The sequence below is a fragment of the Vanellus vanellus genome, assembly GCF_965231255.1.
Source record: "Vanellus vanellus genome assembly, chromosome: 11".
Taxonomy (NCBI): domain Eukaryota; kingdom Metazoa; phylum Chordata; class Aves; order Charadriiformes; family Charadriidae; genus Vanellus; species Vanellus vanellus.
The window spans coordinates 15,470,186-15,495,814 of record NC_138916.1 but is presented as its reverse complement, the minus strand read 5'-3'; the positions used below and the strand labels follow the sequence as shown (position 1 = coordinate 15,495,814).

The 25,629-nt window shown below is 47.3% G+C and overlaps 1 protein-coding gene across 1 annotated transcript in view; it reads left to right on the top strand.

Annotated features, from left to right (window-relative positions):
• Nucleotides 1–19,059, top strand: part of LOC309676142 (cell surface hyaluronidase CEMIP2-like) — a 54,622-nt gene extending 35,563 nt beyond the window's left edge. Inside the window, exons 18-23 of the mRNA XM_082488624.1 lie at nt 9,749–9,931; nt 11,849–12,062; nt 12,814–12,915; nt 15,055–15,215; nt 16,497–16,606; nt 18,718–19,059. Of these exons, the coding sequence (XP_082344750.1) occupies nt 9,749–9,931; nt 11,849–12,062; nt 12,814–12,915; nt 15,055–15,215; nt 16,497–16,606; nt 18,718–18,938 (991 nt within the window). The 3' untranslated portion in view covers nt 18,939–19,059. The remainder of the gene's footprint in view (nt 1–9,748; nt 9,932–11,848; nt 12,063–12,813; nt 12,916–15,054; nt 15,216–16,496; nt 16,607–18,717) is intronic.
• Nucleotides 19,060–25,629: the final 6,570 nt, after the last annotated feature.

Sequence of the window (25,629 nt, the reverse complement as noted above, 5' to 3'; positions counted from 1 at the left end):
GTGCAGAATGTGATGCAAACCAAAAGATGTCTGATGAACTTTAATAGAAATATTCTAGGATTAATAATTTCAGACATAACCTGAGCGAACAATTAAACTATTTTTCGTCTTGTCATTGTAAGATGATGGATAGATATATCTGGGATGCTGCCTGTGCCGCGAGACGGCCCTCGTGCTTCTGCAGCGATTTGCTCTGCGCTGGCTAAAGGAAGGTCAGAGGGGAAATAAGGAATTTGACAGGGAGATGCGTACCAGGATTTGGATTTCTGTGGAGGTCAGGCACAGCACTGATGTCGAATACTTGCATGATTAACGCTTTCCCTGCCTCTGAAGCACTGCAGAAAGACCCAGTAGAAGTCGTGCCAGTTCAGACGTCTATTAAAAGACTGGAACGTCCGGATTCCTGGGGTGGGCAGGAGCTGGTTGGGATGAATTCACATGACTCAGCTGAAATTGGCAGCGCCACTTTCTGTGAGCTGCGAATCTTGTCCAGTGAGTTCAGCGGCACCGCTTGGGTGGCTTTGCTCAGTGGAGGAGGACACCAGTCCAGTCTGCACAGTCACTGAGCAGATCTTTTTCTTTCTAACGTGGGCACCTGAAGGCTTGCTGCCGTGCTTGTGCCTTCCTCGCACCGATTCAAACCGTGTTTAGAGTAATTCTGCAGTTTCTTCACTTCCATCAAAATATGAAGTGAAACCAAACAAAATCGCTGTGTCTCCATGTGCTGCCATCCGCGGCCACGTGCCGCGAATGAGCTCTTTAACACGCGCCAACGTCCCTTCCAATGCGAGGTGTACTCCTCTGCATTTGCCACTAGCTGACCCATGGGCAAACCTACAGGCGTGGCGGAGACCCGCAGGCTGTGCTTTCAGGCTGCCGGGGAACACGGCTGTCTCAGCAGAAATGCCCTTATTAAGCTCTAGGTAGGGTTCTCTGCCTACTGGCTGGGCGTTTCCCTGGGAGGACGAGAAGGCGACTGGGTAGGGTGTTGATGTTTCTGGAAAGAGGTAACGCAGGACAAGGAGCTTCTGAATGTTTTGGCGAGTGAACAGAAGGAGAGCACCGGCTGGAATTTTAATGACCGGGAATGAAGCGTGCTCCAGAACCCGTCCAGATCTCCTGAGGATTGCTCTCATCGGGCATGAAGCGTGTGTGAAACCTTCATGAATGAAGACCTCAGGCCCCTTCCCCATGGGCTTCCTTTCTCTGTTGAGGTGGTTTCCACCCCCTCAGAGCTGTTTGTATGATTCCTGAGGGTTTTTTTTTCTGCTTCACAGAAGTATGAGAATTATCTGTAAGGCTGAGTTAAAGGCTTTCTTCAAAATTACTCTCCTGAAGCACACAGGCCCGCAGAGTGTATCAAGCTTGTTCCGAGAGGGGGGAGAGGCTGGTGAGCCAGGAGGAGAGGATGGAAAATGTTATTTGGTTGCAATTAAGTGCCTCCTTTCAGGTGCTGGAAAACTGTACAAAGATTAGCACTTCATACAGTAAGCAAAGTCAGAAATGAAGTCCTTCAATTTAATGACCCGGGCTCTGTGCCTGTGCAAATTTTCTAATCACAGAAGAAGCAAAGGCAAATACTATTATCAAAGGCACAGTGCTGTTCAGTAAATCAGCCAGGCTTCTTTGTGCTATCAGCAAATCTAAAGATAAGAATTAAATCTCCCCAAAGCACATATCTGAAGTATAGCGTAATAAGTTGTGTTGTTGAAGCAGCCTGAAAAGCAGTGGCAATTAGATGAAGCATTCCTTGTTTTTAATGAGCACAGGCGAATATCTCTATACTTGGTCTGTGGAGGCTCAGAGGGAAGGGTTTTCCCTTATTAGGGCTCTCTGCTGTGATTCCACAGAGAATTCAGGGAAATGTGAGCAGCTAATAGTATAAAGAGGGTAATTTTTGTAAGTAGATTGGCACAGACCTGCAAGCAGGGGCTTTCCTTTGGGCTGCACCTCTCCTGACAGATGCTGCCTCCAAGGACGGTGTAGGGCAGCCTTCCCCAGGCTGCCTTCATCGGCACCCTCCTGCTTCACCTGGAGGGATACAGTGAGGCTTGTAATATCGACGTTCTTTGGTGCCTTGTTGTTGGATCCTTATGAGAGCCTTAAAAAAAAAAAAAATTGGCAGGGGAGGACCAAGTTTCTCATCAACAGCAAACAAAAGGGCAGATGCTCATGTGTGGGCCTGGGAATCATAGAATCATCATAGAACCATAGAATGGTTTAGGTTGGAAAGGACCTTGAAGATCATCGAGTTCCAACCCCCCCGCCATAGGCAGGGACACGTCCCACTCGTCCAGGTTGCCCAAGGCCACGTCCAGCCTGGCCTTGAACACCTCCAGGGATGGGGCCTCAACAACCTCTCTGGGCAACCTGTGCCAGTGCCTTAACACCCTTAAAGTGAAAAACTTCTTCCGAATGGTCAATCTGAACCTGCCCTCTTCCAGTTTAAAGCCATTCCCCCTTGTCCTATCGCTACATGCCCGAGTAAAAAGTCCTTCCCCAGCTCTCCTGTAGGCCCCCTTTAGGTACTGGAAGGCCGCAATAAGATCACCCTGGAGCCTTCTCTTCTCCAGGCTGAACAGCCCCAACTCTTTCAGCCTCTCCTCATAGGAGAGGTGCTCTCGCCCTTGGGTCATCCTCATGACTCTCCTCTGGACACGCTCCAGCAGGTCCACGTCCTCCTTATGTTGGAGACTCCAGAGCTGGATGGGGTCTCACGAGAGTGGAGTAGAGGGGCAGAATCACCTCCTTTGACCTGCTGGCCATACTTCTTTTGATGCAGCCCAGGATATGGTTGGCCTTCTGGGCTGCGATCGCACACTGCTGGCTCATGTTGAGCTTCTCGTCAATCAGCACCCCCAGGTCCTTCTCCTCAGGGCTGCTCTCCAGCCATTCCCCGCCCAGCCTGTATCTGTGCTTGTGTTCAGCCCTTCTCCTGCTGCGGTGTTTGTGCAGGGGTGGGCACAGGTGCACTGCTCAACTCTTGTATTTGCTAGGCTGGAGTTCTGCGCTGGGGCTTGTTATCATATTCACCAGTAAATGATTTAAATTACCTGAAAATTCAAGAGCCTGGCATGAGTTGGTGTCTAAATTCTTCATTAGCAGTAGTGGAGCCTTTGGACGCTGGGTGATGTGAAGCCTCCAGGATGCTGCAACCCATCCGACGGGGGAGATTTCAGTGCAAGCAAATTTAGGCAGCCCATGTCTGCACTGAGACTCTGGGGGACTTGTTATATTTGTATTTGTCAGGGTTGCGTAGGTAGGTGTTTTTCCTACGGCTTCTTACTCAGTGCCAGTCTGATTCATACTTTCAGCTACTTGTCATTTTTGCGATTAAATTCCTCAGCGGTGATAAGGTCTGGAGGAAAACAAAGATAATGAGACAAGGCTAGAATGTGCTTGTTGCAGACTTGCCCAGTTTATAGATATTTCCTAAATTGTTTCTTTTTCAGATTAGTTCTAAATGAGCTTTTCCTCTTGCTTCCCAGATTGATAAATGCACAGGAAGGTAAAATTAGTGTTTCAAAGGGGAGATAACAGTTTAAGGCTGTGACTGCTTTCTTGTTCGTGTATGTACATGAGTTCTGATCTCGATCCCCCGGATCTGGATGTAATACAGGTAACACCAGTGCTATTTCCAATAATAATAAGTAAAGTGCTACTTGGGTTTCATAGCCTGCCCCTCCTCATAACATCTGTAATTCAGAGGTAATCATCCACACAACACAGAAGTCATTTTTTGAATTTGTTCTGTCTATTTAAATCCCCTAAATTGCCCACAGGTCAACCCGTGGATGAAAGCCGCAAGATTTTTTTTTTTTTTTTTTTTTAAATTGGAAAGAAGCTAAAACATTTGCCAGAACACCAGGTTGCAGGTTGCACCGTTTTAGTGCAGGTGGGCCAAAGCGGGTGCTGACATCGCTGGGTTGGAGTGAGCCTAAAGCCCCGTGTTTGCCTCCCCGCCAGCAGCCCTTGCTGCTCTCTGTCCTCCGTGGCTTGTCCTTGCAGCTGGCCCCAGTGGGTTACCAAGGGGACTCTGAGGAGAAACGTCCTTCCCGAGCTGGTCATTTTACAGCATGAACTAGAGCAATCTGAGCATCCAACAGTCCCCAGATGGCCGTGGCAAACCAGGCTGCTTGTCACTTTGAAGCCTGGCACGTGAAACGTGGAGGTTTTTCCTTGCTTTCACCCTTCTCCCGGCCCATGGAGTGGGGCTTGGGGCTCCTCAGGGCCACCAGCCTCTCCTGACCCGATGTGCATCCGAGGCACAGCAGCAGAAAAATACAAAATACACAATAGTCAGCGACAGAGTACTTGGGAATGCATTAGGAAAGATACAAATTGAATTGGGATGCGATTCCTCCACGAAAGCATGTAGGGTGGGAAAAAGTTGATAAGATGCTGTACTGTATTTAAATACAGGAAGTTCTTATTTTTGCTTGAATACAATTGTCTGTGAGCCAAATGCTGTCTGAGTCAGACCCAGGTTTCATGAGTCTCAGCAGAAGTGTACCTCAGGGCAGGATCCCTTCTATAATTTGTTGAGCTTCGCAAAAGCAAAACTCATTCTTTTTGCCTAAGGAGGCACATGGGTAAAACCAAAACTTTTAATTTATATTAAGAGATGGCCTATGCTTTTGAATTTTTAATGGCATTTCCTAAATGGCAACATTTAGGAAAGGCATTTAAATCCCAATACACACAACTCTAGTTAGCTAAACACATACCTAACTTGTTACTATCCCCGCAGCAAGAGGTCTTCCAGAAAAGTCTATCCGTATTAACAAGGTCTTGAAAAAAACTGCTGGATGTTTGCCCAGTAACTGTGTTTGTCATTGGGGGGGTGGGGGTTGGGGGTTGGATGCGTTTAATGGACTTGAGTTGAAAGCAGAAAATTAAAAATAAATCTAGAAAAAGAGAAGGAGCGAGTGACAGCTGAAGGGAGCCGGTGGGACACGTTGGTTCAAGGAAAAGAGCTTGAACTGAAAGAAAGGGGTGAGGACAAGGCCGAGTTCCTTGTAGCCCTTTCTCCACTCTTCTCAGCACCTGAGAGATGTGTGGGTATTTCTCGCTCCGTTTTCCCCACCAGTGACGCTGGTTGGAGAGGAGGTGGCTTGTCCATAAAGCAGGTTTTGTGCCAGAGGAGATTCAGCCTGGTGCTGGGTAGGTGGTTGTGAGGTTGGAAGATGTTTTTGGAGAGAAAAAACAGCTGTATCCTGATTGAGAGCAAGGAACATTGGCCTCCTGTGATTTGTTCTTGGGTTGGGTTGGAGGCTGAATGGTGGCTTTGCTTTTTTTGTCTTTTGAAGTTCAAAATTCAGTCTGCGAGAGACAAACTTACCAAAGCAGCACATGGGGATTTCTGCTTATTTCCCATATTATGAATAGGAAAGTTTCAAATTCCCACTTGTCTCACTGCCTTTGAAAGTTCAGCTCACGTAGATGTTGACCAAAATGTCAGAGGGGTTGTTTTTAAATAGGAGTAATAACAGTTGGGGGAGACTGAGTCACTGGATGAAAGTCTCGTTTTTTCGAGCTCAAGGAAAAAATAAGTAATTTCTAGTTGTACTCTTCGGCATTCCCTCGTTAGCTTACCCCTGACTTTCATCAGTGAGGTCAGGATTTGGACTGTGCACTTCCATGGTCATCAGCTACGTGACACACCATGTCAATAAACACGGTGGAGATATTTTCTGGAGTAATATTCATCAGCTGAGAAGTTCCCTCAGCTAAAACACAGCCAGGACTGATGTCCAGCATAAGCAGCAACCCCAGCTCTAGATCATACCCATTTGCCTGGGACTGATACTCCATGCGATGTAGTCAAGGGGCATGTTCACAAGGGTTATTTGTCCTCTCCCAGGCGGTGAGAGTCCCAGACATGCACTCTTTCTATGTTTACTCTGGCCAAATCTCATCTCCAAGTTACATGACTCACTTCACATCCCACCGCTCACAAAAGTCTTCCCTCCTTTGCCTGCATGGTCATGTTTCTCTGAGCGGCTTTGCCTTTGGGAGTTTGGGGTTGAGCTGGGGGTTGTTCTGAGGGCTGTAAATGAGGTATGTATGTGTCTACGTGCAGATCGGTATCTACCACATGTCCAAGAACAGGAAACCTCTTGCCTGCTTTTTTTGCCTTTCTCTCATCCTTTTTTTTTTTGGTTTTGCTTATCCCAGGAAGCCTGCTCATTGCCAAAACGTAGGCAAAGTGTTACAAACCTATTCTTGATGTTTTCACTTCACCTGAAAGAGCCAGAACTGCAAATGCCAATATCCTGGTGAAAAAAGAAAGGCTTCTTGGGTTTGTTTCACCCAGCCATTTCCAAAAGGAAATAAACAGGCTAAATACATTCATAAAAATGCATGAAATGCGCTGTGGGGATTGTTGAATGGCAGTAACGGAGGGGCAGAAGTGTCAGGTGTCGGCAGACTCTCAAAAATTTTCCAAGTGGTGTTTGAAACTGTTAGGACCCACTAAACACTGACTTTTTGCTAGAGCATATTTAGCTTTTCTCCTTCGAATGCCAATTTTTTTGGTAAAAACACATAGGAAAATGTTGGTCTGATTAAAAACAAGAATGAAAAAAACAAAGAAAAATGTTCCTTACTTCTAAAATGGACTGAACTTTATAACTAGAAAAGGTTGTGAACACAGTTACTTAGTTCTGGGGTGAAAATATCTTAAATAGCTCAAGTTAGTTTCCTACACATGTTAATACGGCTTTTTCTTAAACTGACAGCTAATTCCAAAGTCAGACTTTCCACCTGAGAATATTTTTACTTGTTTCTCTTGCAAGAAACTCCTAAGAATGAAAGTTGTTTTGTTTTTTTTTTTTTAAAAAAAGTCCTCTGTATTGCTACATTAGAGACCATTTTGTGTATTGATAGTCTGACTTCTACCCCTTCTGTTTTAACTGAATCTTTTCCCTTTGTGCCAGTCCTTAAGAATAAGAGCATCTAATAGATGTTCTCACAGCATTCAGGCGGGGGTCTGAAATGACTCTGAATTCGCAATTTGGAATCTACTCTAAACTCAGTGTTTTCTCTTCTTGCTGGTGCCGCGTGTGTCCCCAAACCTCCGGAGCATCTGCAAAGATCCAGGCTGAGGTGCCCGTACCGAGAGCAGCAGAACAAGGACTTATTCTTCTTATTCTCTGTGCAAATATTCACCCCAGGTTAGCAGCTGGAAAATACGGCAGAACGGAGAGGTTTAAGCAGAGAAATAAAGCAGGAGCCGCAGTTTATTGACCACGCTGAAAAAGATGAAGGCTTCCTGCACTTGAGAGCCAACCCAGAGGTCCTTGGTGGCCAGTGCAGTGGCTGAGGAAGGCACACGCACATCTGTTTTACTTTGAACGCCATCTCCGAGCCGCCCCGTGCCTGAGTACTGCCTGTTGCCCGCGGTTGCATTCCTCCCTCGGTTTTGGCAGTGGCTGGAGAAGAGGCACCTGACCCCCAGCCGCTGGCCAGCGGTGGGGCAGAGTCCTGGGGACCGTCCCACCATAGCGCTGCTGCTCTTCCTCCCTTCGCTTTTCCTGGAGATGGTGGAGCCAAGTTCAGCCACACGGTCAGGTATTTGGGAGGGTTTACGGCGGATTTTGTACAAGCTGGAAGAACAGAACTGAAGTAAAGAACTAAATAGGAAGCTGTTAAAATACCACTAAATTAAAGAGAAAATAACCACCTTATTCTTTTCTATATTTACATAAAGGATAACTTCCAATGCCTTCCCTTCTCACATCGCCTCCCAGGCCCTTTGTTGTGGGAATGCACATATTTCCATCTCTTTCTCCACGAACCCCGAAGTAGGTGCTTTTCATTTGATCTTTTCATTCTTGATATAATTTATTGCAGCGTCTCACTCGGCCTGCTCATATGCACACTGGGCTCTAGCACTCATATTCCCAAATGCTCCAGCGACTCAAGATGGTCACAGCTGTGGGGTTTTTCACACTTTTTTTTTTTTTCTTTCGCCTTTTCTAGTGTCTTTCTAGTTCCCCAGGGAGGTGGCAGTCAGCGTAGCGCGGCACCAAAGCTGGTTCCCAGCATCTGAGGGAGATGACAAACCCTTTTTGTGACAGTGTCTTCGGGGGATGAAATGTGCTAACGCAATGCAAATCACCCTTATGAAACAGCCAAATGTCTTGGGACTCCGTCCTAAAAATATTCCACAAACACGGCTCTGGTGCATTTCTTTCATTTCCTCTAGTCGGAGGCCAAATCATCTGAAAATATATCCGTTTTCTAGCTGTCCTGTGTTATGACACAGCTGGAGTTGGTTAAAATCTAGAGGGCAGTATCTGGCTTAAGCGGATAGGTCTTTGTGCGGCTTTGATTTATTATTCTAGAACAGCCTGTCCCCTCTTCCATCCTGCAGATAGTTTTGTTTTAATGAGAAAACCAGAAAAAGACTGAAATAGCTTTGCTTTTGTGCTCTCAATATGTAATGTAAAGTAGCGGTCTAAGCATGCAGATTCCCAGATTTCTCCAAATCGAAGCAGTGTCCCCCCGTGTGTTGCTCTGCAGGAGGGATGCGTGGCGGGTCATTTCAGGGGAGCCTTTGGAGAAACTTTGTCTTCCTCAGCTTTGTAGGGCCCAGAAAGACAGCCGATGAAGGTGGTATTTGTCTTTCTCTAAGCCAAATTTACATTCTTGCGTGTTAACCACGAAGCCAGGTAATGAAAAGAATACATTTAAAGCCTGGATGGTTTTGGTAACGTAAGGAAAGCTAACCATGCTACTGGTTCAGGCCCTTTGGTGTGGTCCACTGAGCCACTTCAGAGGGTGGAAGGCAAAAAAAAAAAAAAATTAAGCTAATTATCCCGGTATTCAGTTTTTCTTTTCAAGTGTAAACTTCTTGTGGCTTCCTGCTTTGTACAGTGCAAGTGCGTCCTGCAGACAGGAAAGGGTGTCGGGTTTTGTGGAAGATCCTTCCCATCCGTACCCGAAGTGCACTGTAGCTGCATCTTTTGCCTCCGAGTTGTGTGACAAAGGTTTCTAGTTGGGAGCCAGTTTTTCTCTGCGTGAGGGTGGCGACGCAAATCAGGGGATAAAGGAAAGCTACGGGGGCAAATTTGGTAAATATGCATGCTGAAATTGTGATACCCAAGGGTTAAAAGACGATTTAACTTTACCCTCAGTTATTCTAAACTGCCGTTGAAGAAAGAGCAGAGGAGAGGGAGATTTTAATGGAAACCATAATAATAAACTTTGCTGTAAAGTGGAGGAAGCAGGTCTCTTTAGACCGTGGCTCTGGTTCAAGTCAGAGATTACTTTCTAATTCCTGAATCTGTGCCCCCGGTGAAACGTCTGCTGGATGCCGGTTCCCTCTCCCGCAGCAGCTCCGGATGAACTGAAACGAGCCCCGGCTGCCTCAGGAGAGGCGAGTGGGTATGTGACTGGTTGTACCGCAGCCTTATGGGGCAAGGAAGAGAAAATCTCTGGTTTTAAGCCATCCTGGCACCTGACTCAAAGTCCTCTGAGGTCAGCCGGGGTCCCTGGATCAGACCTTCGTAATAAGCAGCCGTTGTTTCCAGACAAAGCAAAAAAAAATCTGATTTTCTTTGGCTTTGAGGATTTGTTGTGGTTTTTTTTTTTTTTTTTTTTTTAAAGGAGGAAGAGAACCTCAAAGGACATTTCTTTGTTTTCCCCTGAAGACTGTACTCTTGGCTGCAGACCGTCTCTGCCGTACTCCAGCCCTTACGTGCATTTTCTCTCTTTCCCCCTGCCTCCCCCTTTTCGCCCCCAGAGGAGACTGGCTGCGTGTTGCCCTCTGCTATCCCAAGGAAACCGTTTTCCAGGTGGTGGCAGATATCTACCAGCGACGGACAGGGACGGTGCACAGCGTAAAGCACTACCTCGCCGCTCCTTCCCGGGCCAGCGCTCTCAACGGGACGGGCGAGCGGCTCTTCTACTTTGACAGAGCATCGGGGTGAGCCCTGCGTTGCCCCCGAGGGTCCCGCAAGGAACGGGCAGCAAACCCTCGGGGTCTTTCTCTTACCAGCCCCAGCACCTCTTTTCCCTTTCTCATAGTTAAAAGTTGGGCCCGTCCATCTTGCGTGGTCTCTGCAGGGATTTCGGGTCAGAATGGATTTACAGGCTGGGGTCCCTGGGTTAGGTCTGGTTCTGTATCACTGAGCAGCGATTGGCATCGCCGTTAGGAAAATGCCTGATTTCTTGCCTGAACTTAGCTCCTGTGAGGCATCCCCGCCGCCCAGATTGCTGCAGGTGTGGGTGCCGTGTAAGTGTTTGTTAATATCTATTTTACCCCAAAAGGGCCATGAAAAGGAGCCATCTCGTGACTGCTGCAGCTCCAACACTGAGATAGTTTGGGAAGTTTCAATTTCTTCATATTCCCATAAAGAGAGATTTCTAAAGTCATCACACTCTAAAAATAAGTTTTTGTAAAAAAAGGAAAGCACCATAATACATCTCTTATTTTGAAGGCACGGAGAGAGTTCTAGAGATCTTGCACTACCTTTATAAGACTCTAGAACACCTTTGGTTAAGAAAACATATTTCGCAACTGTGTGTCTCAGTCAGCGAAAACAGTTAGGGAGGAAAAAAAGTGTTTTGTGGTCTAACCATGGGTCCCATGACACTTCACCTGACTAAGTAGCTGCTTCAGGAATCAATCCACAAGGTCCAGATTTGAAAATAAGATGGGATATATTTATTTATTCAACCATAACGCATGAGCAATCGAATCCCGTAGTGCCTCCCCTGCTAACCAGGCTCCTTGCTGATGGCCAGGTTTCTCTCATCACGGGAATTGTGAAATAACAATTTGCTAATTAATCCTCCTTTTCTTTTTTTTTTTTTCTGTGTGTTAAAAAAAATATGTTGCCCAAATTCTGTAAACAGGTTGTTTACTACTAAATAGCGGGGAAAATGGTTACACATGTGGGTTTGTGGGGGAAGAGCCATTGGCTGCCAGCAGCCATCTGGACCTGGTACATGCAGATTGATGGGTCTAACCTCACTTAATTCTGGCAGTATCAGCCTTTTGGTTGTCTGTTGAATTCAGCAGTGATTTTTTTTAGCCTTTCAGAGTACAGAAGTTAGGGGATTGGCTTTTTTCTTTTCCTGTTGTTGTTTTTCAGACTTTATTTCATAATGAGTGGGATGTTTCCCCTTCTTTTTTTAACCCCACGTGTCGGATCCTTGAAAAGGAACCAAGCTTACTCATTCTTTCTTCCAGACAAATAGAAACAAATATTTGGTTTTAAAAGAAATAGAACGAAAAATCCCTTTAAAGCTCACGTATCTTCTTGATCCTGGAGCTGAACCGAGCTGTTTATATAATTTCCTCAGCCTGAATTGCAGAACGGACACGATTGAAAACATACTTAGGACAGCTAAGGGGGGGGGGAAAAAAAAAGGGAACTCCATGCCTAAGGCTAAGCTCTGCCACGCAGAGAGCCGAAGGGGAGATGCTGATATTTCCAAGCAAACCTGTCTCCTTCTGCACAGCAGCCTGAGCAGCACCGCTGCTCCTTCTCCGGTGGGATGCCACCGTGCCCGGGGGCAGCGCGGGGCGCCTGGGGCTGGAGGGGGGGTCTGCCCTGCGCCACGCGCGCCTGGTGAAGGTGAAGGCAGCTGGCGTGGGCGTAGGGGCTGCGAGTGCCGCAGGTCTGGTCACGCCAGGGTGAGAGGGGAGCCCGACCTGCATCTCGCAGGACCCGTTTTGCAATGGCCATGCCGTATTGCACTGGTCTAAGACAGAGTTGGTTTGTGACGCCGGGCGACGGGGGGATAACGCAATGTAGCAAGTGCGGACTCTGCCCCTACTCGGCGTTTCCTCGGGGCACGCGGTGGCTCTGATCCCTCTGTTTGCTCTCATTTGTAGGTACCTATTCGTTCACCTGCAAGCCCGCGGAGCTCGGAAGGGACACGGTTACTGCTCTCAGCACGGCTGCGAACGTATTAAAATCATGGCGCATATGTACCCAGGGGACTCCCGGAGCTGCGACCCCAACCCCTTCCCGCAGAGGCCAGCCGGTGCCCAGCGCCCCGTGTCCCAGCGGCCGGCTGGGCCGTGCAGGGCGTGCGGGGCCCCGCAGGTACCCGCCGCACGAAACAGCGTCTCGGGTTATGCGGAGTATGCGCAGCCAAGTGAGATCAGTCCTTTTTCGCGGCGTACGAGGGAAAGCCGTAGGGAATTCCCGCTGAATCTGCCCGGCATCTCCCGTGTAGAGGGGGAGGGTTTTGCTCTGAAGTTCTGCAGCTTTTGGTACTGTGCTTCAAAGACAGCCTCAAAGAAATTGCTCACCTGGAAGCATGTGAATGTACATTCATGGCGCCTTTTTTTTCCTCATTTCTTTTTTTTTTTTTTTTAACAAGAAAAAAAGGACTCTCGAGAGGGCTCAGATTGGATCGGCTTTGAATTCCAAAGCACGACATTGGTGCTGAATTTCAAACTGGGAAGCAGTTCTGGTTAATAGGAATAATTAGAAAATTAGACCCAGCTTCTCTTCTCATTTGCTGTAAATTCACCCCACTCTAAATCCTGTAGAATTGTTTCAGGCTCATACAAATCTGCGCTTGAGTTTATAGCCAGGCAAAATATATGAAATTCATAATCAACTTTTAAACTTATTTAGTGGCAGAGTGACCGTCAGAGGTCCCTTCCAGCCAGCCCTGCCAACCTTTGATTAGCGGTGCCTTAATAACAAGCACTTACTTGTGAACCAGGATCACAGTTTGAGAAAAGAATTCTCAAAGTTTTGCGATCATATCTATGAGCACTTGTACCTGGTGTCGTTTTGTTGATGAAAACCAGTTTTTAAGCTTCTGTCTGTGGTGTAATTGCAGCTGGCTGTCACTAGCACGCCCTCGGTCAAGTATATAAGGATCCAAATCCAGTCTCTCAGCAGGACAGACATACAAAACCACTTGACATCTGCATTCATCAAGGTATGTCATGTTTTACCGCATTTGAAATGTTGATAAAACTTTATCTCCAAGGAAGGTTACTGCAACATCGTGCTGAGCCTTGGCGGAAGGAAATGGGAAGTTCCCCTGGAAGAGGCAAGTGCATTGTTCTCCCTTACAATTAACTCCGTTAAAGTCGCTGGGAGTTCGTATTCTATTCAGATGAGGATTTGAGCTCTTGGGGGGAAAAAAAAAGGTTTTTTATCACCTCAGAAGAAGAATTAACACCACTGCTCTAATGTAGAGGAAGGGGAAGGGGGGGAGCGCACCAGAAGTCATTGTTTACAAAGGATGTGGGGAAAAAAAACCCAAGTTTGTTTTTCTGATTTTCTCTGCTGGCGTTGTACTAAAAGATAAAAATAGCTATATTTCATTACTGAAGGGGTTTGGAGCTGTCAGGTTGTCCCTGTGTGTGCCTTGTATGTCTGCCTAGATGATGAAGGGTGACCGAAATCACGCTAGCAAGGACACTGTCCGGGCTTACATGCCTGTGTGCTACTGAATTATAGTTGATGCTAACAAATGCCAAGCAAAGCTGGTACGGCGTCCTTAAGGACTCTGAGCAGCCAAGATTTCTTGCCACGCGCACTGCCTGCATCATCAAAAATTTATTCAAAACCATTAGCAAGCAGATGTTCCTGGAGGCAGCATCCTCCCCTGCGGGTGAAACGCAGAGACCTGCGTGTGTGCGGCGCTCGTGGGACAGCTGTAGTATCCTCAAAGCTTCGTCGCCTTTTCTAAAGCTTTAATGCAAAGTATTGTCTCTCAGAGGAAGTTTTATTTCTGGCACGTGTACTCCTAGCTGAAGCAAAGGCTGGGCTAGGCAAACGATAAAGACTAATGTCTAAATGAGGATTCTTACCCTAAATCTTAAAAGGTGCGGAAAATTCGGGAAAGAAAGAAGTGAAGCAGAGGAGCCCCCCGCTACCTTGCGCTGGCTCCTCGGCGGGGCCGCGGCCGGCGGGCAGGGGCAGGACACACAGCGGGGCTGTGTCCTTGGCCAGCGGCTCACCTTGAGGTTTGCTTTGCAGTGGTGGATGCTCTCTGCTCCGTGTGCATCCAGACTTTGACACGTTTCCCAGGCAGGTGTGAGGCAGCCAGGACCAGGCAAAAGATTCAGTGTGTCTTTGCTCCTCCTCACTGCCCTCTGCCCACCCACGGCTGGGACGTTCGTGTTTCCCTTACCCTTGACCTCCTATTGCGTTCAGCATCCTTCGACATCTTGCAGACACCGCTTTTTAACACTTGGCTCCCTCATTCAGTCTGGCCCTATATTCCCTGGAGGCGCACACATGTCTCAGATTGATGGGATGTATCTGAGCTCCCTGTGGGCTTTGGGCGACTGCGTGGATTACAGTGGGGTGTTGTGTACCCCGGGCTCAGCTCTCTGACCGCCTGACCTTGGTATGCTGTTGCTCTCCTTGGCGGAGGTTGTGTCCTCCCAGGCTGGGAGGATGCGTCCCCCGGGATGCTGGGGAGGTGCACCAGTGCCGGGCACCTCAGAGAGCCTCCGCCTTTCTAAGAGCAAAGATCGCGGAGCATCCTGAGAGGTGTAACCCGAGGAAGGAGCCCTTGCTGTAGGAAAGGAGAGGAGTGGGAGCCGCTTGTGCTACAACATCTTTGAGGCACTGGGACAGCCCTACCAAGAAGGGATATGGTGGTTTTGATATCTACATTTCACAGGAAAACAAAAAAAGCCCATGTGTGGCCTCTACTCCCCCACCTGCTGTCTCAGCACCTCTCCCTTGCTCCGTGGGCAAATCTGCTTTGCCAAGCGACAGTAATTTCCCCCACGTGGGAAGAAACTGTATTAAGACTGAACTAAGCATTTTACTCCCAGGATTCTCGGCTTCCCAAATGCATCTTCCTAATACACAAAAGATGCCGATGACCTCATTTCTCATGTTTTTGTACCCCACTGAGAACCAAGGGTTTTGCTTCCTCCTGCCACTGACCATCTATCAGTGATGTCACCTCATCTGTACTAATTATACATTTAAAATTATAGGGTGTACACCCTTGGTGTTTTCCTTGCTTGTAACTCCCTTGTGGAGAAGCAGGGTCAGAGTCTGCAGCTCCCCAGCCTGCCTCCATGAAACCTACCTCTGTTTTTTGTTGCAGATAAACGACACGGTTTTCCCGTTCAATAGCCGTGGGATATTCTTGGTGGTGCTCGATGCGTGTTCGGGAGCAGTCGTGAGTAGGCGCCACTTTGACACAGTTGCTGGTGAAAACACTGCCAGTGCAATAACTGATTATGTTCAAACATTTATAAAAGAGAGGTAAGTAAAGCACTGAGAGCCCAGTTCGTGTAGCGACCCGCGCCTGACAGGCACAGAAAGGAAAAAATTACTTTCTTTCGTAACCAAACCTGTGCTCTGAAGAAATCTGGCACGGATTAAATATGTACAAATCCCAAATATCACCCAGATAATAAGAAAAGCAGCGTCTCTCTTCCAGGATTGCACAAATTAGAGCAGACAGAAAGAGGTTTTCTGGACAACTAGCAATTCCTTCTAAATTAACCATTCATTTTCCACCATGGAGTAGATAAGGTCCTTGCAATGACATTTGCAGTCCCGCGCACCCATCCCAGTGTCCAGCAATTTCCTGGCAGCTGATGATTCAGTTTTCCATTTCTGAAACGAGTTGGTTTCTGTTTACTCTTACTGATTGTTTTTGCCTCTTGTGACAGACGAAAATCATAGACGTGCCAGATTTTCCGATAGGACTTTTCTCAGGCGAGCCAATGAGCAGACCTGCCCGCCTGCGGGCTCTGCTACCTTGCATGTGTCCTGGCACTGGTCTGGATCATCTCTGTTTGTGTCTGTCCCACATTCCTTGTGGTTTTACGTGTCACCACATAAACATGGAACAACAGAGATTTATAGATAAATTCTTGGCTGCTGGCAGAAGCAGGTCAAATAACCAGAAAACAGACTTACAGTCCAAGATGTTTCTGAGCAGTTCACGACCAAAGATTTGAACGCTCCTGAGCTATTACATCTGTATTTATGCACGTGAGTACATACATGTACAAAACGTGCACGAAGCGACAGATGTGCATGTGATGATGCCTGTGCGTTCGGTTTGGTTTTCTGGTAGGATGGGTTTCAGCGAAACGCAACCCGTTGTGCAACCCGTAATTCATTGCGGGGACAACTCACTGGGGGCTGAAGGCACATCTGTGAGGAGCAAAGCCGGACTGAGGCTTGACTGAAAGTCAGACCCAGGACATAGATAGTTTCAGTGGCTCGGGACTGCACAGAAAGTGATTTTATTCTGCAGCTGAGTGTCCCTCTCCCGTAAGCGGTGCACTTGCCGATAGTCATTTGTGCCTGTTTTGATTCCGTGTGAAGCACAGGTTTAATTTAGGAACACTTAAGCAGAGGCTTAAACTTAGGAAAGCTTACGTGTGATTGAAATCAAAGGGATTTACGCATGTTTCTAAAGTTCAGCCAGCTCTTAAGTGTTTTTTTTTTAATTGGAGCTTAAAAGTCTTGCAGATTTTTAATGAAAGTAACATTTTGCAATCGTGCAGTAATTACTGTCCTTCTTTTCAGATCACTTGTTCTCGTGTGCTCTAGAGATATTGCAGAGGTGGCGGGGAGCTCTGAAATGTCTGTTTTTACCAGGTTAGGTTCAGCAAAGCCCATTGTCTTCCATAAGGAAGGTAAATGTGTTTATTCTACCAGGTTTCTTTTGCTTAAGAATTACCGGTGTGTTTCCCTACCAAAAACGTACGCATCCTTAGATAGTGCTTATCACTATATTTCCTACCACAATATGCCAGCGTAACCTAGTAAAAACCTCTTGGCTTAGGGGTGGTGAAAAGTAGGGGAGTTATTTTGGGGTTTTGACCTGACTTCACCAGTGAGAAGCTGCACGCTGCAAATTTTTCATCCTAAAGGGAACTTGTGTTTCTAGTTTCTAACAAAAAAAAAAAAAAAAAAGAATCATATGATAAGATTCCATCTCTAAAGTTCAACTGCTTTGCAAGGAAAACAATCATAAACTGAATGGTCGATGAAAAAGAAAATAGACTGAAGTGAAATAGGAGCTTTTTTTTTTTTTTTTTTTATGGAAGGACAGTGAAATCACCAGTTTGGTGAAGTTCTTATTACAGTTTTACCTTGGATTGCTGCAAGAAATCCATTGGTATCATTGGTCCAGGAAATCCATGCTGAGTTTCCTACTGGAAAACTGGGGGCTGTTGAGTCCAGGCTTGGACGAATAATTTGGGTGATAAGGAAATCAGGAAAACAACCTGCCAGTTCAATTCAGATTTCATTCGCAATGTGCCAAGCAGAGATCAGATGGTGAACTGGCTGTATTTCCAGCTTCTTCTTTTTTTTTTCCTTGGGGGTTTGGGGATTTTTTTTCCCTACTGCTTTACTGAAATTTATAGCAATTTCTGGTTCACGTTTCAAAGCTTATTGCTGTGACCGTTCCAGGGGAGGACAGCATAGTCTTTGCAGCAGAGACAGTGATTTCACTTCAGGGCCTGTTTGATTCCTGAGAAGCTGCCTTTTAAAAGCAAAAATCTGAAGTTTTTTGGTTTTGTCCTGAAACTTCATTGCTTCATTCTTTCATCAAAGCCCTGAATACTTTTGAAAGGAATTTTTTGATTAAAAAGCAATCTTTTTTTGTTTGTTTTGTCAAACTTTGTTCCCTGAACCACCTGTGCCGCCTTCTTGGGCGCAGCACTTCCAGGTCATTTTGGGAGCTTGCTGCAGCCTCCAGCCCCAACTGCTCCTGGGGCACCAAAAGCAGCAAGCAGGGACACCACCGGCCCGGGGACACGCTGGTTGGTGGCCATCTCCTTGCCCTGCCACTTCAGTGGGATGGTGGGATCTGGTGGCAGGACTAAGCCGCTGCCAGCCGACCACGGGCCACCCCTGTTTTGCTTTTCCGAAGGGCAAGGGTGTTCACCCACGTGTCTGCCCTGATTTCCAGTCTGGGTAATTACGCTCTGCTTCATGAGCTTTCTCCCGCTGATTCAGGTATGTGCACTATTCAACTTCACAGCTCCAAATGTGATCACGCACAGGACTGGTCCGCGCTGTGTTTCAGGGCAGGCTGGAGAATTTCTCCCAAGTGCGTACTTCTTCTGCAAGGGATAATGCAAAAAAAAAAAAATAAAAAAAAATCCAACCACGATCCCTTTGACCCTAGTGGGATCAGGGTTTAGGGTCTTGTTGCCTGGTTTTGCAGAACCTTATTTAAATTAGAAGTGTTTACAGGAATAGTCTCGATCCAACCAGCTGCAAATAGCCTTGGGAGTCTTTGCAATGAAAAGCATAATATAAACACAAGACAGTATTATTAAAATGGGAGAATACATAATGCCTTTGTACTATCTGACAGCAGAGGACCAGAGCAGAGTCGACATGGGGAATAGTTTAGGCATAACAGGAAGAAACTGCTGTAAACTAATAAAAGAAGGATTCCGCGTGCCTAACCATTTTCATGTAGTCAAATATGAAAAAGTACCAGTCTTACTTCAAAATAAAGAGTAAACCAATATTCCTGCTAACTGACACCTGGGAACTTAGCTTAGCTTATTGAAATACCCGCAGATCCGTGACGCAGTGAGGTTACAGCGAGGCTCATTCCCTCTTTCATCACCCTTTTTCTCTCCTGAACGTTCTGTTATTTCAATCCAGGGAAAAAAAGAAAGGCTAAGAAGTTTCCATGATGTGTGGAGGAAGTCCGTGCTGTGCTGCTAATAAGTGAACCGACCCAGCCAGAGGGTCACTCTCTCTCTCTCTCTCTGTTTTTCAGGGAGTTTTGCCATGCTTGGCTATAAAGGACAAGCCAAACCCTCCTGGATTAAAGTCCTTAATCATGCCGGTAATCAGAAAGCTGCTGCTCTACAGCATTATGTTCCCTTGAAGCTGAAAGAATATCAATGTCCAGATAATGCCGACGAGTCGCTAAAATTCGCTTTTTCTCAGAGCCGCTCGGAGCACATCTCTGCAGAGCCCGCGGCGCCCCGGGGTTAGCGTCCCTGGGGTAACACCCGCCAGGCAAAGCCCGCCGCTCTCACCGAAACCTGCTCTTGTTTTTACGGGATTGTACCAAACCCATGGTGTTCGCTTGTATATTTTATAATTAATAAATATATTCTCATCTTACCCCCTGTGGCAGAGCTTTATTTTTCAAGCAGTGCCTCACAGGGCAGGGTAGGAAAAGCCTGCGGGCTGCCCTTCCCAAGGAGAAGTGTTTCAAAGTATCCGTGATTTGGTATCAAGAGGTAAGTTTCAGAGGCAAAAAACTGCTCTCTGATATAACAGGGACTGGAAATGAAATTTGGCGTGGAAACTTTAGCAACATCCAGGGAAACTGATGAATTTCAGCGGAGGTAGGGAACTCTCCCTTCAGTGCTGTTTTCCCTCCATCAACGTCTGCTTTTAAAAAACCTAAGTGTCCATCTGCTGTGGCATCTTCGGTGAGCTCGGTAGCATCTGCTTGGTAAGCGTGCAGTGATCTTCCCATAATATCTTCTAATCGAACTGAAATACAGGGTGCAACAAGGAGTTATAAATGTGTTTCTGTCTGTAGCTAATGACTGGTGAAATTATGTTTGTCCAACCGATGTGAGCATTTAATTAAAGATCTACGGGACTAAACCCCAGGATAAAGTATGTGCTGCGCAGTGTAAAGCTTTGCGTTCCTTTCAGACAATGCTCGTATTGACTTTCTGCTGCCATTGAGGACTGAAATGCTGCCAGTATTAGTGGCCAATTCTCTTTGATTTTTTGTTTACGCTCCCGCTTTTTGAAGTAAAATAGACAAAAATAGAGCTTTGTATGCAAACCGAGAAACAGCTGACGACAACAGTTTAAGTACAAAGTTGCCCTGAAATGTTGACAGACTCATTTTGGTTTGAACACGATGTTACTTGGTGACAGCGGGGAAGGGGCGGGCGATGTCAGACTATCCGTGTCTTTGTCACAGGGGTTACTCAAACAGGTAGGTGAAGGCTTTGTTACTAATGACCCGTCGTTTCTTTGAAACTCCCAGAAATGGCCAAACAAGTTGCTACAGGGAAAGGTTAGTGTTTTGTTGGCCAGACTTACGCTTCCTGGTGAGTTAGTCGCTCTGGCATCCGTGCGCCGGCCAGCTGATATTGTGCTTCTGAGCGGGGACTGAACTCCTCGCCTGGGACACTTGCCTCCATCAGGCAGATACCGCCCGGTGGGCCTTGGATGTGGGGTGAGAGGACATCTGAAAGGTTTACAGACAGAGGAGGAGACCGCGGCTCCATCCCCACACCAGGTAGGAGAGGTGCGAGCCGGGTTTGGCCAGGGGAGAGGTCCCGGCTTGCTAGAAAGTGTGAAGAGATCACTGATGCTGCTCAGCAAAGGTAAGATAAAGAGTGATGCGCAGGACATCACGGGCCTGAGCTCGCCCCCACAGGGAGCGATGGAGATTGATGTCCTTGGTGGAGATGAGAAGTGGTACAGGAGCCCGAGCGGCTGGGACTGACCCTCCGAGGAGTTCCTGAAGTCCTTTTGAACTCCTGTTAGTGCCTAATTGTTATGATTTCTGAGGCTGTGCAGGGCAAGAAAAGCAAGATGGTTTTGGCTTGTGAGCGTAAGCCCGACGTTGGAACAAGCACTTACAGAGCAAGCTTTTGGCTTCTGGGAGATTTATTTGATAACTGGTGACGGGTCCAGACCCTGGATCCCAATAAACTTTTGCAGAGCTCTAACCCCAGGCTGAGACTAAACAACTGGCAAAGCAAGAGCCTAGCGAAGGAAGGAGAGGAATGTGCCTAAACCTCTGAAAAAATCTCTATTTCTCCTCCCGCCCCAGAAGGAGAGCAAATGGCAAATGTCCTGGAGAGGAAGGCATGGAGCCGTGGCGAGCCAGATGCAAACAGTAAAGTACCACAAAAGCAAAAAGAAAAATATTTACATCCTGATGCAGCTATTTGGGTAGTTAAAAGCAGCAGTTTGAAGAGGATTCAGGATGCTGCGATCCTCATCAGCCACCGCGCACGCTTTCCTTACCTTGGGAGGGAAAAAAGGCTTCAAAACCAGGGACGCTCTGCAGAGGGTACAGCTCCTCCACGGACCCTTGGGGACATTCAAGACGATGTTTTCAAAGGCTACCGCTAACTTGGCATACACCACGAGCCTGTGTGCGTGAAGCTGCGGGGGTAAGTGTCGCGTGGGCACTGCGTTTGTGGGAAGCTGCTGTATTCCTGCCGGGGATCTCCTGAGCAGGAGGAACTCCCCAGGAGGCCACACGAACTGTGCATGTCCACATGGACCTGCAGCTAATCCAGGCACGTTCCGTGCATCTAACGCATCCAGGACATACGGCTCTCCTGGTTATTCCCAGAGCACTTCCGCAGTGGGAGCGCAGGAGCTCTGGCGCTCCCTGAAAGCATTAGCTTGGCTGTACACCGAGTTGCTGCCAGCAGGCACAGCAAAATCAGTGCACCCTCAGTCTCTGAAAATGGGGTTCAGCTTCCCACCACTCTGATGCTTTGAAAACTTCACGCGGTGGATGAGGGTTTAATTCAGTGAAATGCTGAGTGCTTCAAAAGCATGTGAAACGGGGAGTCAGTCAGCATCGGATGGGTGGAGTGATGTGCAAATGATTTTGTTTTAGCTGAGCCAAAAATTGCTCCCTTTCCTTTTCAAGGTCTGTAAGCCTCTGCAAAAGAAAAAAAAAAGTTAAATCTGAAACAAAAAAGCATAGCTTTAAAATAACTCTTTTTTTCCTTTTATTTCTGTCTCAAAATATTACAACAAATTTGCAAACAAATTTGTTTATTTTATTCCTTGTAAGAATTTCCTCTAACTCCTGCTCCTAATTCAGAACCCGGTTTTATGCACATCAGGAATCAAGGACCTTGCAGTGATGTTTATATACGGAATACCTGAGCAGAACCTTCTTCCTTGTAGGGAAAGAGATTAGATAGATTTATAAGAAACCACGGTTCGTTGGGAAAAAAAGTCCGAGTGCTGTTTTTGACTCCAGTGTTGAGAAGTAAAGTCTGTTCCTGAGTTTAATCCTCCTCTACTCGCCAGCAAAAAAGAGCAGCTAAAGCGGCTGGGTGGCAGGCACAGGATCAGGCTGAAGAGCAGAGGCAGCGACGCTGCTGTCATGCGCTGGCACTGGGAAAGCGTTTTCATTAGCGATCCCTAGAAATGCGCTCGTTTGTTTGTGAGGCCGTCTGAAGGCTTTAGCTGTGCTTGTGGCCGGGTGTGCGAAGGCTCCCCCTGCGCAGGAATGTCACTGTGGCGAGAGCTGACAGGTCCTCGGGTCCGAAAGGCAAATGTGCTCCCCAAATCCATCTTCCCAGCTGGGGCTAAAATGTAAAATTCCCCGAGTGGGGTGCGGGGACAGTCGGTGCCATGTAGTGTCGGCAGGAAGGTAGCAGAGGCGCTAATTAAACAGCTCCTCTCTCTCTCAGGAATCAGCTTCCAAATCGATGTTGGCTTCTTTGCATATGAATGAAGAAGCCCGAAGCAAGGCTTCAGACCTCGCCATCAAACCAGTAAAACCGCAGCCTCAGCTCTGGCAATGGGAGGCTCCGGGTTTGGCTACCTGCAGCAGGACCATGACCACGGCCCTGGCACTGACCCGGCATGGTCTCCTGGAGCATCTCGCCTTGCAGAGGCGATCCCTGGGGAACACGGATTTTTACTCACAGGTCTTCTCAAGTGCAAGCTCTGCTGAGAGTTGACTCTCCGCCAGGCTGAAAGGTGCCTTTTCCGTGTGAGCTTCTGCTGCTCTTCTCTGGGGATGGCTCTGGATCCCCTCTTCGCCTCCGCGCAGGTCTGTGGGTTCTCTTGCTGGGCAGCAGCAGCAGTAGCAACCGTCATGTTTCTTGCTCCTGTTTGACATCTTTTTCAGGGGAGATCAGGGAGCTGCTGCTTTTCTCCCCTTCTTGCCATGTTTGTAATGGATGGTCAATGCTCCTGCCAGCAAGCAGCCTCATCTTCAGCAGGTGCTGGAGGTACATCCTCCAAAGTGTGTCAAACTCGTCTTAAAAAGCACGATAAGACATCACGAGTAACTTTTTTAAAATTCTGGTGCCAGGCTTGGGTGGCGTGCCCAGGGTCGTGCATGGTAGCTCATCAAGGTGGGAACCTGGTGTGTGTTTCTGACCGGCTGGCCGTGCCGCTCTGGAGAGCTTTGCTCTTCCCCAGGGATTTGGGGGGTCCGTGTGACCCCACCACCATGCCCGTGACGATCCAGCTTCCTCAGAGCATTTCTTCGCCGTTTTGCTCTCTCGATTGTCTGCTCTGCGTTGCCTCCAGCGTTCAAAGCGCAGGGAGGGCGGTGGATCGGGATCCCCGTCGGCGCAGTGTGCTTTCTAGTACAGTATCGCCGCTGACACCTGCGCTAGCAGCCAGCGGGGGGCTACTGGTTTCCTGCATCTACTTTTAGCATTGTCTGCTGCTATTGTTCGCTTTTTGGAAAGATCCAGCAGCTGGGAATCGTTTCAGAAAGTCTGCCTTGCCAGATCCAGGGACATGAGTCCCACTTGCTACTGCCAGGCAGCTTTTCAAGGCCAGATGAAAAAGCTTTTCTCACCCAAGAGAGGAGTCACAGATGGTATTTGAGAATCGTTGGAGATGATAGACTTAGGAGGACACCTCTACGGCCCTTACGCTCTCCGAGTGCCTGAGTCTGCAGGGAGGTTTGTTGACATTGCCGGTTACATCAGAGCTGAACTCAGCCACGTGGCACCCGTTCAAGTGAGATGTGGTGTAGTGCCGCATCCCCACGTGGCCCTGAGCCCTCGGCGAGCGACACGGCCGGCTGGCGGGAGATGACGGCTCCCGCGTCCTCTCTGGCAGGAGACGGGAATGAAAAGAGTCTCTATCTCTTACATTTAACAGTAAAGTCAAACATGTCACTGTTTGCGTCTAATATGTGGGAAAGGTGCTTAATGGAGAGCTTTTGAAGGAAAATTCCTGAGATTATCCTCCGAGCAGCGTTTTTCCAGCATTGTGTTAGTCAGAGCTGAATCAGAGGAGTTGGATCCTCTTGGCCCTCTCGGCTCTCAGCCTTTCCAACCCCAGTGCCAGTTCCTACTAACACTGCAATGAACTCGGGCTCGCTGCGAGCCGGATCAAACACCATACCTCAGTCACGAAATAAGCAGGATATTCTTTGGACTGTGGCAGATCAGACACTACAAAAACATCGGAGCCTGGCACACAGCTGACGCCTCCAAAAATGACCTGACTTTCCAGTGTCTGATTGCTTGTTTTGATCTCTGCTGATGAAGATGGATGTAATCAGGGACGCGGTCCCCGGTGAGCAACCGGGGATATAATAGCAGAAACCATTTTGCATAACCCGATGGTAAGTACTGTGCAGTTCTTGGCTTTAAAGACAGCAAAGGCTGTGGAATTTCTTACACCGCTTTCCTCCCAGTTCACTACAGGTTACTCTCAGAAACAAGATCATGAGCTGGATGGAGCAGAGACGCTCCTCTGAGTTTTTAATGGACCAGAGCAAAGAAATTTCTTTGCTACCCGTGAAGCAAATGCATGCCATCACTGTCAAAAACTCAGTCCTTTCCTTTTATTTCTGTGAACTCTTATATCATCTGATCGTATTTTATGACCAGTACCTGACCAGTTGGACTAACATACAGCTGTGTCTATGCTATGAGAACCGCTGTTTGTCTGCAGTGACCATCATGCGGTATTACCACTCGCTTAGTTTTTCCTCTGTCATTAAAGCAGAATCTAGTGATTGGGTTTGCAGATTAGGCTGTGTAATAATCGCTAATAAATCTTGACATTTTAATGGTGAGTCCTGTACTTGGGGCGTACCTCTAATAATGCTCATTTAAAAGAGCCCTGGTTTACCAAATGTTGATGGTTAATGCTGTTAAAATGTCAGGCACGTGCAGCCTGGGTCTGGCACAAATTCCATGGCGACGGTATCGCTCCCTGATAATGTATAGCATTCAAAGTTATAGCACTGCTAAGTGCATTCCTCTTTTCTGCTGTTCTGTAACAGCATTTCAGCACCTGATAGACCGTACCGAGCCCTGAGTCTATGCTCTTTCCAGAGCTCACGGCTGTCAAATACACTATACCAAAACAAGCAAACATTTTCCTGCTGGAATATTTCCTGACAAATCTGGTTCTAATGCTATTTTTAATACAATCATTGGATTACATGTGGTTTGAACATATCGTTGCACTTTGAGCTATGTCACCTTTATGAACACTACAGACATGTGTTTTGCATATATAGACTGTTAAAATCGCTCCAGACTAAATCCTGGCTTCTTGCAGGATTTCTCATGTTTTTTGTTTGGTTTATATTAACAAGTGTCATGAAAAATAACATGTGTGTTTTGCCCTAAAGAAATTGGGGCACACTGGAGTTTTTTTCCAATTGCTTTTTTTGGCGCCTAACTAAGCTGTGTGATGCATACGTTTATCCTGTTTCACCACTGTGATTGTGACATGAGAGCTACAAATACATTTCTTCGATACTCCTCAGATACTGTCTTATGTGATAAAACTTAATGGCTCCGAGGACTACGTGTGAATTTTAAACAGCGCCTTATGAATACGGAGCATTGACACCTACCGAAGTGGGTGCCCTTGCCTCGGTGTGAATACGCATGGCAATAAATGGTCTTGAGCACGGGGCAGAGCTGCAGAGAATCAATCACTGGAGAGAACGACACTAATTCCAACT